The sequence below is a fragment of the Colossoma macropomum genome, unplaced genomic scaffold, assembly GCF_904425465.1.
Source record: "Colossoma macropomum unplaced genomic scaffold, Colossoma_macropomum, whole genome shotgun sequence".
Classification (NCBI taxonomy): Eukaryota; Metazoa; Chordata; class Actinopteri; order Characiformes; family Serrasalmidae; genus Colossoma; species Colossoma macropomum.
In genome coordinates, this window is record NW_023494799.1 from 35,374,743 (window position 1) to 35,389,924 (window position 15,182).

The 15,182-nt window shown below is 39.9% G+C and overlaps 1 protein-coding gene across 3 annotated transcripts in view; it reads right to left on the reverse strand.

Annotated features, from left to right (window-relative positions):
• Positions 1–15,182, reverse strand: part of dennd5a (DENN/MADD domain containing 5A) — a 69,105-nt gene that overhangs the window by 21,473 nt on the left and 32,450 nt on the right. For 2 of the 3 annotated variants that reach the window (XM_036585824.1, XM_036585826.1), the window contains exons 2-6: positions 14,248–14,319; positions 13,314–13,423; positions 12,484–13,147; positions 5,206–5,393; positions 276–590 (exon numbers count right to left, since the gene is read on the reverse strand). In XM_036585824.1, coding sequence (XP_036441717.1) covers positions 276–590; positions 5,206–5,393; positions 12,484–13,147; positions 13,314–13,423; positions 14,248–14,319 — 1,349 coding nt within the window. The remainder of the gene's footprint in view (positions 1–275; positions 591–5,205; positions 5,394–12,483; positions 13,148–13,313; positions 13,424–14,247; positions 14,320–15,182) is intronic. The other variant, XM_036585825.1, reaches the window with a different exon arrangement.

Genomic DNA, 15,182 nt, shown 5'->3' on the forward strand with positions numbered 1-15,182 from the left:
AAATAGCTGATTGTTTTATTATTATTTTATACAGTTTTACAATTAATTTATCCTCACTGTAAAGATGACTATTACTGTCACTCTGCGGTAACCGGAGTAAGAGGTGGTTGGTGATGGGCCCAAATGACAGAATTTTGTTGTACTCTGGCCAGTTTCAAACTCAAGTTGGGTTGGATTCAGACTGAATTTTGGGGTGTTGGGCTCAGACACAAATTTTTTGGGCTGTATTTCAGACCAAAATTTCAAGTCCAATTAAAGCTGTAGTTTAGGCTCACCTTCTCCAGGCTCACTCCGGTCCTCTTCACAAGGGCCTGCAGACGGGCGATGGTCTGGTTCTCTCTAAGCAGGTAAGAGTTCAGGGGGGAGCTGGCCAGGTTGCCGTTGCGCTTGTCGGAGACCATGTCGGCTGACCGAAACCCTTTGATTTTGGCAGGACCCTCGGTGCAGTGCACATTTCCCTCTGGAGACACCCCAAATGACATCAGAACCTCCGAGATCTCCTGGATGAATTCCAGCTTGTTGGGGAACTGGGGCAAGTCTTCAGGAAGCTCAATGAAGTGGTTGTCAATGTCGACGAAGCACAGATTGGCCTGAGGAGAAAAATAAAAGATGAAACTGAAAAATCAAGCAACACACAGCTGGTCATCTTCATAACAAGTAAATGTGGGATGCTGTTGCTGTCCACTAGATGGCTATAAATGATATAATAACAGTATTTTATTACTGGCCTGCTATGTGAAAGCACATTTTCTATATGGATGAGATGAACCTCATCAAAGACACATAAATGGAATTTATAATGAATTATGTCCGTATAAAAGCCCATTAAATGAATGGCACAAACGACAAACTGTGCTTTGCTTTCATAGTCTTTGCATATTATGTAAAACTGTCAGGCAAATAGCTTTTTGCATTACACCAATAATTTCATAATGTAAATGTGCTCTGGGTAGGTGGGGAAAGCACTCACTGATGAACGAAGCGATAAGAAGATTTAATAAAATCATCATTCACAAATTTACCACCCTCACGTATAATGGCATTTCTCCCTGGACTTACTCCAAGAGTTTAAGAGCAAAATTGGCACAAGTGCAAGTAAACACACTCTGTGTAAGAAAGACACTGTGGAAATGTGAGGACTTTACGGTATTTTGGCTTCCACACTTGTGAATCCTGGAAAGAAATTTGATCACCCTTCTACACAATATGAGACATATCTCTGAGATTCTTTAAAATGTCAGTAACTTGATTTAATTCTAAAAGAACATAAAGCCCCAACGAACCTAAATTTGTGTTTTCTTTCCAAGCAGGTTAATCTTGCTCTTGTGGGTAAACATACACCGATCAGGCACAACATTATGACCACCTCCTTGTTTCTACGCTCACTGTCCATTTTATCAGCTCCACTTACTATATAGGTGCACTTTGTAGTTCTACAGTTACAGACTGTAGTCCATCTGTTTCTCTGCATACTTTGTTAGCCCCCTTTTACCCTGTTCTTCAGTGGTCAGGACCCCCACGGACCCTCACAGAGCAGGTACTATTTGGGAGGTGGATCATTCTCAGCACTGCAGTAACACCGACGTGGTGGTGGTGCGTTAGTGTGTGTTGTGCTGGTACGAGTGGATCAGACACAGCAGTGCTGCTGGAGTTTTTAAACACCTCAGTGTCACTGCTGGACTGAGAATAGTCCACCAACCAAAAATATCCAGCCAACAGCATCCAGTGGGCAGCGTCCTGTGACCACTGATGAAGAACTAGAGGATGACCAACACAAACTGTGCAGCAGCAGATGAGCTATCGTCTCTGACTTTAAATCTGTCTCTGACTTTAAATCACAGTGTTTAAAAACTCCAGCAGCACTGCTGTGTCTGATCCACTCGTACCAGCACAACACACACTAACACACCACCACCACGTCAGTGTTACTGCAGTGCTGAAAATGATCCAGAACCATCTTAACGCACCATGTCAGTCATTTTTACAGATTTATTTATTCTGCCACCTTTTACTTTCCATTAAATGAGCATAGAGATAACCTCAGGTTATATTATATCTCGTGTTAAACAAAATGTCGATGAATATCCTATCATATCTTGTGGAAACTCAAAGAAGCATTTACTTGTGTTCTCTGTGGCTAAAATTAAGCTGATATGCAACGTCACTGTCACATCTTACATGTACAACTCAAAAGGTAAAAATTACAGCAATTTTATGCTGTGACGTTGACCGCCTGCTGTAAATTCCCAAGTTTATGGCGAGAGCAATGATGCACTGTTTTCACTTAAGACAGTAAGTTAAATGGTTAGGGTAAACAAAATAATAGCTAAATTAAATATTTTGATCATTTCTACTCTTTTCTAGAGTAAAGACAGTGCATAAATTGAGTAGCCACTCACATCTCTGTCATTTATCCTGAGATTTCTTATCCTGTGCGAATAAGTCATAAACATTACACATGTCCTGTGGTAAAGCGGCATTATCCCGCTTCCCTGTGGAAAACTAATCCTGTTTGAATAGGGCTAATGTCCACTAAACAGCCAAGGTATTTGCTAAAATTCTCTTCTTTTAATGTAAACTGGGTCCTAATCTTGGTTCACGTGTTTTAACAAAACTGTGATAGAGAAACTTATCATACGAAAGCTAACAACCAAGTAAAAGCTAACCAAGCAAGCGAAACTGAGCTTAGTAAGCTAGCTCATCTGTTTAACTGTTGTCTGTCTATTCATATGTTGTTCGTTAGCTGCCCCAGAAGCACTTCCCGGATGCATATCCAGCAGTATAGTGAAAAATAACCTTATTTTCTTTAAGACGTCGCCACATGAAAGCTAGATAATATGTTTAGGGAGTCATGGATGCACCAGGCATAGTCTATAACACAACCTTTATATGTAAAGCCCATTTCACTAATTTCTCCTCACTTGCATTGTCGTGCTCTGACCTGCTTCAGTGCAGTTGCACTCTGGCATGTTGGACTGAGGAATGTCAATCACGTGCTTATTAGCTCAGACAGTTCTCAGATGGGTAAGATAAGCATTTTTTATGCCATGTTTTACTTTTCTAGCTTGTTTTTTTTTCATTCAGACTTTGCTGGATGCTAGGTTTGGCATAACAGTCAATTTTAACATCACATAGACATGTTTAATATTTTGAACTGTATTCCCCATGGGACTTGCAATTAGAGGCAGAAAGGCAAAAACATGCAATCCGTCACTTATTCAGGTCACTCTTTTAACAATCACAAAAGCCATACATTGCTGCTTTCTATCTAGTGATTCAGGGAGAAGCAATTACAATGATCAAGGACAAAATGAGTCTAGACAAAAGATGATATCTCATCTGTTAGTTAAGCTTCAGTGATTTTCTCCACAGATTAGACCACTTTAGCCCATTACTGTGGCCCAAATATAAAGAAGGAGATGGAAGAGGGACAAGAAGTGTGCTTCCAGGCGGGATATGTTGGAAGTCCAGTAACAGAGAACACATGCCTCTGCATTAGAATGACAGGATATTGCTTCTGACATGCTCTCTTTTTAATAAAGAGTAAGGCATATGCAATATTCAATTCAAGTGCCTTACAAAAATCTGGAAGGATGGAGAAAGTTTCAGAATCAGAGTAAGTAAAGTATCAAATAAGGCTTCACTATGTATAAGTTAACTGTTTGCTAATGCTAACCATTTTTACTAACCATGCAATTTGCAAATGAGCCTATATGACATCAGATGTTATTTATTGTATGCAAAAAAATATAGCGACCAAAACTGAGACATTTCAGGAGGGATTTTTAGTGACTGTGTTGATAAATCAAGGCATTTACATTACCCAAGCATTAATTATTTTGAATAAAAATGATAAATACCATGACAAATCAAGTGTTTATTAATGTACTGTAGTATTGTCATAGCGATATTATTATGATACAATGTTTTAGATATTGTACAGCCTGTATGGATAAAATACTGTGCCAGAGAAGGCTCTTCGTTGATAGCAATTATCCATTGAAAGTCCTTTGTTTAGATCAGCAGTGCTCTTAAACTGTGTCTGAAAAATAAAAAATGCCTACAAAAATGACACATGACCAAGTTCACTCATGTAACCTCTACTGACTCTTCTGTAAGAGTTTCCTCAACATGTGCCCCACTAGTTTGGCAACCCTACAACTTTCCTAGGAAAGACGTTCATAAAACTGGAGTACATTTTTCAAATTCTTTCTGAATTGTTCCTGGAGCAAAGGAAGAGTTCTTTTAAACAGCAAAGAAGACTGAACATACTAGATCTCTTTTATCCACCATGCAATGGACACTGCTTACATTTCATAATAAGTAACATTTAAGTACATTTAATACATAAAGTAAACTAGTGACCTCTCCTAGATTATTAACGTCACAGAATGCAGGTTTGTGAAAGCAACAGTTAAAAAACTGACTGCAGGAGAAAAAGGAATTGTGTGCAGAGCACCGAAACAATGAAACAATCTATCAATTATTGTAAAAAAGATTTTAAAATGTAGCCGTAAAACTTTTTCAAATCTGACTTTTCAATGAATGTTTTTTTGTTTATTGATTTTATTATTTCTTTTATGCAATCTTAATACTTACCTTTTCTGCATTTCAATATATACATTAGAGTTTAAAAGTTTAGAATCACCTGCCATATTATTTTTTTTAAGTTTTATTTACAATAATAACTTATATGGTATGGATTTAAATATTATTATTCAACAAAACATATTTTCAGACATTTTATTAGATATTTCAAGAATTCCGTAAACAAGAAATTAATCAAATGATGAATAAGAGTGTAAATAGCTATTTACATGCACTTTTAGCCAAGTTACCAGCCTTGAGATTTGATCTCCACTTCTGAATTCTGTATATTAATTCAATTTTTACTAATTTCCACTGCTATACACTTTTCAAGTCATTTTAGAAACTTGTACAGCTCCATATATCATTCTGTGCATTTCAAACACTTTGTGTTTTATTTACAGCTTCCTAGTGTCCTACTGATTATTTGAAACCTGTGAGATTGCACTTTACATGCATATTACAATCATAAAGCTTTTCATTTAGAATCAACTTTTTTCATTTAAAAGAAGGTTTCTGTTTCGAAACGCTGTCTCGTGACACTTTGAAAGTACAAAATGTGCCACATAAATAAAGTTCAGTTCTGTTCTGTTTGCCCCCCCACTCCCCCCCACTGACCTCCTGAGGCAGCTCCAGTTTGGTGCGGTCGTCCTGGCCATTGGAGTGAAGGCCCATGAGGTAGGGCACAGGCGCATCCAGGAAGTGCAGCAGCGAGGCAGGCAGGATGGGCACATAGACATGCTGCCACTGGAACGGGAACATTAAGGCCGTGATGCTCTCTGCCACGGTCATCAGCCGCTGGTAATCTGCTCGACACAGACATGAGGCAGAGTTAGACCACTTACAGAAAGAACTTTACTCTACTTTTAAGTGAAAGTTTGTTCAAAATCAAAATAAAATTTACCAGAAACGTAATCAGCCAAGAGAGTATCTGACTAATTGTTAGAAAATGTACAAAAGTATGTTGCAATCATCTCGAAGCCTGAATTCTGCCGATAATTTTATCCAAGTTTATACATAATGGTGTTAGAATCCACATAAGCAAGTCTATTTGAGATGCTTAACCAATGTGATGATACAGACATGCAGTTAGCACTTTAAATATCACTTTAACTAATCCAGATAAAACAAATGACATTACCAAGTATATTTTCCTAGTTGCAGACACTTAATAATTGGGCAAAAACAAGAATCTCAGCCACAGATTTGTATTACTGTATTAGGATAAAGACCAAAGATGAAAAACATTCCATTGTCCAATTTTTCTTAGCATTTTTTTCCTGAGAGCTGAGCGCTTTTGAACAAGTGTCTGCTCTAGATTTCTGCATATCGAAAATATCCAGGGTTGCGTATCTCTCAACCCATGCATGGTTAAAAATGCATTCATTGTCCCCGTGAGGACACTTAAGGCTTAAAATGCCATGTTTCAAGTGGGTGTTCTATTTTTACTGATTGTGAAACTAGTAGACTAACAGCACAATGTATTCACTTTGAAGTGGTGTACTCAACAAAACACTGCGATAAAAGATAAGAAAGATTAACTCATGGTACATACATAAAAAGGGTTCAATAAAGTGGCAAAAAATCCTATGACTTCAGACAATAGTTTGGTGCTACTTTTTTAAAAGGTTCATGCAAAAGTCAGAGAACACTCTTATTTAATTTCCAGTCAAAATGACAAGTTCAAGATCTTAATTTTTCAGGAGATGTTTCTGAGGATATTACATAAAAGACAACACATACGCAAAAGGAGGAAGAAGGTCAAAGGAAAATCAGTGAAAGAACAGCAAAACTCACTGAAAATTAAAAAAAATCACCAATTATTATTATTATATAAAAGAGAGATTTAGAGAAAACAGGACTCCTAACAACATTGTAAGACCTGGTAGAACACCAAACCTGTCACCATCAGATAAACAGCATTCAAGGCTTTCATTTCTGAGAGAGGGAAGAAAATCAAGCTGCACTCTTGCTCTGAAAAAATACACAGGTGTTTCTGTCCATCCTTCCACTGTGAGACGACAACTCAATGCTACGCGTCTGGAAGGGTGTGCAGCTGTCTAGAAGCCTTTACTGAGAAAGGAAAATAGATAAAAAATGCAAATGAAAAAAGCTGCTGGTGTTCCCAGAAGCATGGACTGGCAACCGTAGAGTCCAGACCTCATCATCACTGAATGTGTTTGAGAATACTTGTATCACAAGAAGGAGAAAATGTAACCAACTTCTAAGACTGAACTTTCGAGTTGTGGAAAGAATATTCCCTACAAATTTCTATGAAAAACTGAAAGCAAGCATCCTGAAATGAGTGGGAACTACTGAAGTACTGAAAATCTGATATTATATTAAGTCACTGAGGCTTCTGTGTAGTTGCTAAATATATGTCCTTGCACTTAATGGCTGTTCTGATTGGAAAAAAATCAAAGAAGCGTGGTCTCTGACTTTTGCACAGTACTGTATTTACAATGACAATAATAGGGTTAATAAAAATATGATGAGATCTGCAATAGATCCTATAATAACCATCCATCATAAACTTGTAAAGGAGCTGTAGTATGATTAGAATGGAATTTAAAAGAACCATTTTCTTTCAAAGCATTCAAATATTTTTTTTTTAGTTGTCATGGTTCTATTTATAACCATTATTTTTACTAAAGAGCCCTTAAAGACCCATTCTTTTAAAGAGTGTACATTTTCAACACATCTATTTCAGTCCTGTCTTTATAGTATAGCTCATTCTTGCCCTGGCTCTCTACGCTGCACTCCCCTTAGGGGATATTTTCCCAGGAAAAGGCCAGTGTCAGGAATACTAATCTATCCACTGAGCTCTGACCCTGAGGTCCAACAATAGGCCTATTCACTTACACAAACACACACACACACTTCAACCCATCTGTGGCATATTAGAAGAATGGCACACCTCAATATGTAAGTTTGTCTCATCCTCATTTCAAAACAGGGAAAAGCTGATTTACACTTTTTATTATTCACATTTTTCTATAATAACGAGCTGATCTGAGATAATAAAAAGATAACACTTCTGTCTACTTTGAATTAGATAGAGTTACAGAACGTAACACTGATAAGAGATGGATAAACACTGATAAGTGACATATTTACATTGATCTAGCTGCGAGGCTGGAGCAAAAACAACGGATGCTTGTCTAAAGGACGCGTGTATGTGGGAGAAACATTTGCCAGGCCCTTTCCGAATCTAAGCTATGAATTAGCTTGCTATTTATAGACCAACCCTAGCAGCCAGCTCCTTTTTTGTAGAGACCATCCCTTAGCCTACACGAGTGTTTGTGTATGTGTGTGTGTGTGAGTCTCAATCTAATGACACGCTTTCCGCTTGGAATCTCACACTCCTCGCACATTCTGCTGTGCTGATGAGTCTTGTTGAGAAAAAAAAACAGGATGATGTAATTTCTAGCCAATCATATTTCTGCTGCATCACTACAGTCCTCCTCGACTCAGGGTAGGTTGCCTGGCAACACCCCACCAAGGCACCCAAGCAGCTCCCTGACGCTTTGTCGAGCGCTTGCCCTTCCTTGTTGCTGTAATAGATACGACCATCACATCTGCTGCTGAGTTCTTCGACTAGCATCCGGTGCACTTTTCCATTCCGTCCAGAACAATTATCTGAGGATTTTTTTTCCTCCTACAATTGTGAATAGTCAGATATATTACATCTGACAGCTGAGCCAAGCAAATGACAGCTTATTTCATGTGGTACTGTATGAGAAACTGCACCAGTGAGGCTGTTAAAAGTCAAAACAGATACAGAATGGTGTTAAACTGCAAAGCTCAGAGCATCTTAGAATGGCTCCTTTTACATTTATCAAAAGATTAGAACGTTTAAGTCATCTAACCATTGACTCTGCTCCATTAGTAGACCCAGATTCAGTCTTTCCACAGCACTTCGTCAAAGGTAACCTCCCATTAATACTTCTGTACTTTCTTATGTGTCAGTCCAGGGTCCTGAGTCACTTGTTGGAGGATTCTATGCTGTGATCTTTGCAGAATACCCACTCTTAGTGAGCAATGGTACTGAATTTCTTCCTGTCTCACTGCTGACTAATGGGGCAGGGATGCTCAAAGTTTGCTCCAAACATGCAATCGGCCAGTTTATCCTACTTATTTTGGCTGCACAAAAAAAATCGACTTGTTCAATCCAAGAACAGCGTTGATTCTTCAGACTGTAGTAGGGCTGAAACCTTGACGGTAGAATGCCGACCGCAGTGAGACATAACAGAGCACAGCTAAGCGAGGCACATTTTAGATCAGAGGCGGTAACCACAACGCTTCTGCAAGCTTTCTACATTAAGCGTTGTGCGATCAACAGCAGAAGAGATGTGACTGGGCCACCGGGTTCAAAACTTCACGTGTCACTAGAAGCATATGCAAAATACCCCAGCGACATTTGTCGCTTACGTTGCGCTATGCTGCTGTGCTGCATGACTTTCGCTATAAAACAAGCTTGCGCCAGACCTATCTGTGCTGATGATATTTTGTATTCAGTGAATCAGAGCGTGCACTAATGTTTAATTAAGGACTAATTAAGTTGGTCAATGCCAAGATATTTTATGTATTAAAGTCAATAAAGTATTAAACAAATAATTGAAGTTCTGCATGTTATCCTAACACCACTTGGGTGTTGAAACTGTGCCACTGAAACAACCCAACTGTCCAGTTCCTATACACACATGTTCTATGTGTTTCTCCTTATGTAAGCCTTTATACAGAGTTTATATACTTTGTATACAGTTGATTTGTGGTCAGAGTACAGGTCCAGCAGTTGCTTTCTCTTTGATTTGTTTTAAAAAACAGGATTATTTATTTATTTGTTTGCTTGTTTAATCTGTACTCTTTAAAGCCCTCTAATTATGCATTTGTTTGTATTGATCTGCAAAACATATTGCACATTTTATCAAGTACAAACATGGCAAATATACATAGTGTTCTTTACAAAACTGCCATGTTGAAGAATCGCAACTATGAATGGTGAGCTCAATTCTAAATTCCCATTTAATTGGCAATTGTGCAGCCCCAATTTTGGCCGATGTGTGCTGCAATTATTATTATTATTAGTACTAATAAATAACGTGGGCCAGTAAGTGCACTTGTGCTGTATCTGAATGATGTTGCTTCATATATACCAAAATATCACAGCATAATCATGCATGAGTCATCTTGCTAAACAGCCAGTCACCTTTTAATTTCAATGTAACAGTTTATTCAGTTCATGTTTTTTCATCAATTACGTTGATTTTTTAAAACATGGCATCAACAAAAATATAGTAGTGTAAAATCTGTGGTGTTTTCTAAAACAACCATGTTTTAAATCATGATTACGTCGGACTTTAGGCTCCATTCATGCAGAAAAGTAAATCATTCACAAACCATTCACAACATGTTTTCTCTCAATTGGAGGTTGCAATCAAATAAATGTGCATTAAAGGGATTATGTTTAACTTTCTTTACATTAATCCCCCTCAGAAAGAGCTACGCTTAATTCATAGTGTGCCAAGAAAGGCAAAGCGAAGGCGAGGAGTTTAAAAAAGACTGGAAGAGAATAAAGTAAAGCAGCGAGAGAGAGAGAGAGAGAGAGAGAGAGAGAGAGAGAGGGAGGACTCTTCACAGCACACTGCTAAATCAGTCTGTTTACCCCTTTAGCTTACATCAGCCCCTACAGGCTGAGCTGGAACCTGGGCCATTAGTAGAAACTAACATTTGCACAGCACGCTTTCATGCAACAAGTCAATAAGTTACATAATCCCTCAGGGAAGCAAAGAATCTGACTGCTTGTTAAGGCCTGTTAAACACATTTACAAATGATTTGCTATTAATGTTCATTTTATGAATATGAGTACCAGGACATAATGGACCGTGTTGTGTTTGCTGATGAGGGATACAGCTCAACTGTGCCTCACTAAGAAAAGATTAAACTAAAGGGATGGGTAGAATGAAGAGAAGCTGTGGACGAAAATGGCTTTCTGATCGAAGACTCACATCACTCTGACATCACTCTGCTGATGCTGCCTAGAGGAATCATTTATAACGTGCTCTGATGTTATGGAGGCTGACATCACTGTGTCTTACATAATCTTCTGTTTCTTGAATAATCATCGAGGATACTGCAGCCCAGTCACTTCAATGGTAATTCAGTGGATCTATCTACTATAAATACCGCACAGTCCTCGGCGGTGTATAAGCAGTAGGCTAAAGCCTAGGATGTAAGAGGGTTAAATCATGTCTTAGAGCAGTGGTAGTTAAACTGATCCTCAGGGACCCCAGACGGTCCACATTTTTGCTGCAGGGATTCAAGCAAAACTTTGGACCGTCTCGCAATCCCTGAGAACTGGTTTGAGAACCACTGTATTACTGCTTATCAGTTTATGCAAACAGATATAGCTCAGTAATAAGTGATATAAGGCTCCACTCAAGGCTCAACATTCATGCTTGTCCACTTGTCCAGGTTTGTGTCGGACAAGCAGATGATGAATTTACATGTAAAATGGAAACTAAAAATAAAAAACAGGCTAACAAATTGTTGTAAAAAATAAAAACAAATGTGTTCTGAGAGGAGTGAACACTTTAAGAGTGATAAAGCATATACTATACTATTAAAGCAGCAGCTAAGCTAATCAGTCAGAATGCTAGAAACCTCCACAAAGCTCTGAAACGATCTGAGGGTTAACAAACATATGTATGAGTCCAACAGGGAACGAGAACATATTCCCATTTGGAAGAGCTATGACAAAGAACAAGGAATGTTCTGGCTGAGATTAAGCAGCTATGTTAGCTGTAAAAATAGTCATCGAACCAAATCTCTTTCTCAAATGATATAAATGTGCTTTTTTTGATAATATTTGTTTAATTTAAAATAAAGAAGCAGGACTCGCCTTGTGCTAGCTAGTCAGTGTCTTTAATGACTTTTACTCAGCGTTAGCTGGTCACTCTGCGCTAGCTGATTTACTTTCTCACACACATTATAAACTGTTCTGGGCTGACTGTTACTTAAGCAATAGAACACGAGAGGGAGTGCGTTATCGCGAAGTAACATCACAGCTGTGATTTGGTCACAGATCACGATAACACAGAACCTTGAATGTTCTATTGCTTTTATACAACAGTTAAATAAATAAAGTAATAAATAAACTGGGCCGTGAATGTGGCATTTAATATGTTTTAATGTTAGCAATTCCTTCCGCCAAATTATAGTTCCTTAACAAGCAGCTTGTTGCTACATCAGAGTTACAAACTCCACTCACTCGCTGCACACTCTGCGGTAAGCAGACTGAGCCGTAAAACTGCCGCAATATCAAGTTTAGCTCAGTGTTGTCAATTTTTGCTGGATCAATATTAATGTTGTTTTGTTCCAGCCAGTCTGTAAAGCATCTTACAGCCCATTTCGTTTGGCGAATGGTATTTGGTTAATTTCTGGCTGATTCCAGGTTGTTTAGCTGTTCTTCTGTCTCAGCTGCCGACTGAAAAGCTGCTCAGTGGTAATGACAGTTTGGGAATTTAGTGTAGTCTCATCTTCAGAGTCTGACCAAATCGGCTGTCGGTCAAATGTGATCTTAAAAGTAGTGCAGTGATCCAGTGTTTGTGAAAATACCATGATGTTATGGCGAAATAAAGCACAGTTAGAACGCTTCTCAACCAATCAGCTTGCGTGGCTGGAACTGTTGTATAAATATATATATATATATATATATAAACTTACATAATACTGCAGTCATTTGGAAATGTTACTATTGACTTTTCTGTGGAGAATGTCAAGCCTTGGCTATACTGATGTGTGAAAACCCTATTTTTGTTTGTTTTATTCAATGAATCAACTAATTCAGAGCTCAGCTAAAGCAGCCAGCAGCAGTGGTTGAATGTTAAACTTACGCTGAGAGTACAGCAGGATCTGGATCTCCAGCAGAGCGCAGGTGAACAGCTGTAGCACGTTCTCCACACCCAGCAGCTCAAACATCTTGCGCATGGGGAAGTCAAAGAGGGGCAGCTCAGAGGTGCTGGGCCTCTGGCACACCACAGGCCCGTAAACGCCCGAGAACTTGAGCGAGCGGCCAGCAGGAGGCAGCGGCACCTCGTACAGGACATTGTAGACGTAGCTCTCCAGTGGCAGCGGTGGCGGTTGCGGTGAGGTAACAGCCCGGTGCAGTTGCTCCAGAACCTTACGGCAGGCCTGCGCAAAGGCCATCGGCGTGATCAGGCAGATGCACTTGGACACGTACAGCGTGTCGCGGCTGATGTCGTAGGAGTTGAACCGCTGCAGCCGCGAGATGGAGGGAGCGGCGTGCAGCTGGGCGCCAGAAGACGGCCGGGCCTCCTCAGTGCCTGGCGTGTGCAGGATGTCGTACTGCTCGGCATTGTGCATGTGGTAGAGCGTCTGCATGGCACTGCAGATCTGCTTGCTGGTCACCTCCTCAAAGAAAGTGAGGGCAAAGCCGTAGGTGCGTGAGCCATCCTCACGTGTAATGATGAAGGAGTGGAACTGAGGCTCGCGTGAGTCTGCCTGTGTGCGGAAAGACAGGCCTTTGGGCATGCAGAGCTGCAGGACAGAGAGGACAGCATTAAATTAGAAACAAATGAGTCAACCTGCCAAGTTTGTTTCTGTAAGTTTGTACTTAAGCCACAAGGCTAATGTAACTAACAAGTAACAAGTAATAGTCTATGTCACCAATGATATGTGTAAACTTGAAAAGCAATTCGCTTACCATGCCCACTGCATCCTGGTCAAATGGACTCCACTCCACATTCTCAGGGTAATGCGCTAGAACTTTGGATTTAAAAGTTCTCCGCAGTGGACTCTGCTCAAAATTTTCACCTGAAAGCAAGAAGAAAGACAGAGAACAAAGAGAGAAAGGATCAGGAAAAAGAAAAAGCAGAAGTATCCAGAAAACACATGAGGCCTATCTACAGAGGATGCGTCTTGTTAAAAGTGGAAAAAACAGTGTTGCATCATAGAAAGCTGTCACTTCACTGTGCTCTTGGCAATTCTAGAATAGAATTAGAGAAACTGATGTAATCTTTATAAACGTATTAATCTTGTCAGGCATCTATCAGGTGCAACTTTGGACATTTTGGCTGCACTCTTATCTCTTTCAGTTATTTTTGTTTGCCAAGAACTTTGGAAAGCGACAGCAGAACAGGCCAAGCAATCCCGCTTAATGATTCGAAAAAGACACAAATCAAACCATATCAAAAGTAAAGTGAAGCAGAAGTGAAGTGAAACAGCAAGTAGACGTGGCTAGCAAACCCATTCCGAGTGAGAGAGGGACAGTACAAAACAGTTCACACAATGACCAAGCAGACATCCGGGCCTGTGGCACAGCCCCAAAGTCAGTACAACAAGAGGAGGCAGTGACACTCAAACAGATCAGCCTGTCGATCAGTAGCCGCTGCTGGCAGGTAGAGGGATATTCGGGGGCAGAGCAGAGTGGACAGGGTGAGAGGGATAGGGAGAAAAGTGATCATTTCTGAATTCCCTTCACCCGCACGCAGCCGAGCGCAGAAATGGAGTGCTGTGAAAGAAGTGCATGTAAGGTCAAAGGTTAGAGGGCACAAGCAGAGCCGGAATCATTTGTGTAAAGGAACAGGAGCATCGTCCGAGGTGGAGGGGAAAAGAGGAGAGTGTTTGGGAGGGGTTACCTTCATGTGCCATCGCCAACTTTCCTCTGGCACCATCTCTGAATTTAGTAGCCTGTATATACTGGCATAAAGCTACACAACAGATAAAACAACAGTACAATTAATCACACAGGCTATGGGGAGGACAAAACTGCAGTCAAAGAGCCATAATGTTACAGAGATGGATGACAGGTTTATAAAAAAATACTTAACAGCTCAAAAGAAAAAAGTCAGGCCACTCTTAGCCCGTTTACACCTTGCATTAACATGTGTTTCGTGTCCGGAATGTATCTGGATATATTCCCGCTGGAATTCATTTAAAGTTATATTAATCTCTTAATGTGTGTGCCCAGTGTAGCCAGATGAGATCTGATTGTACTCTTCCAACACAAAAAGCATGTCCACACAAACTCACAAGCTTGGCTTGAACGCTTTAGTCGGCCTGGAGTGCATGAAGCCACTTGGTTTGGGAATAACTTCAGCCTCAGGCATCCTCCATGTTTCATTTGTTGGTTCATCCTCTCACTTAGTCAGCGCTCGGCAGATGCACTTCCGCCCAAGTATTTGTAAACGGATAACGAAAATGTGTTCTGTTTGCGATTGTGTTAAATGCGGTCAAGATCCATCACTGACCATCACCAAACGTGGTTTGAGTGATTCGATTACAATCTGCTCACTACATGTTCTGGGGGTGTTCATACCTGGCTTTTCAAGTAACTCCAAATGTGATTCGATCCCCAAAAATACATCTTAATGCATGGTGTAAACAGGCCCTATGTATTTTTATACAGACGGGCGATGTGGCAAAAATATAAAATCACAACGTCTGATGACACATTAGTGGTGGACAGGATGGCCAAAAATGTGTATCATAAAATTTTTTACAGTTTTGGTATACAGTGCGTTTTTATACAGTTTTTTACATAAAAAACACTGGGATGCACGGTGATGTCGCA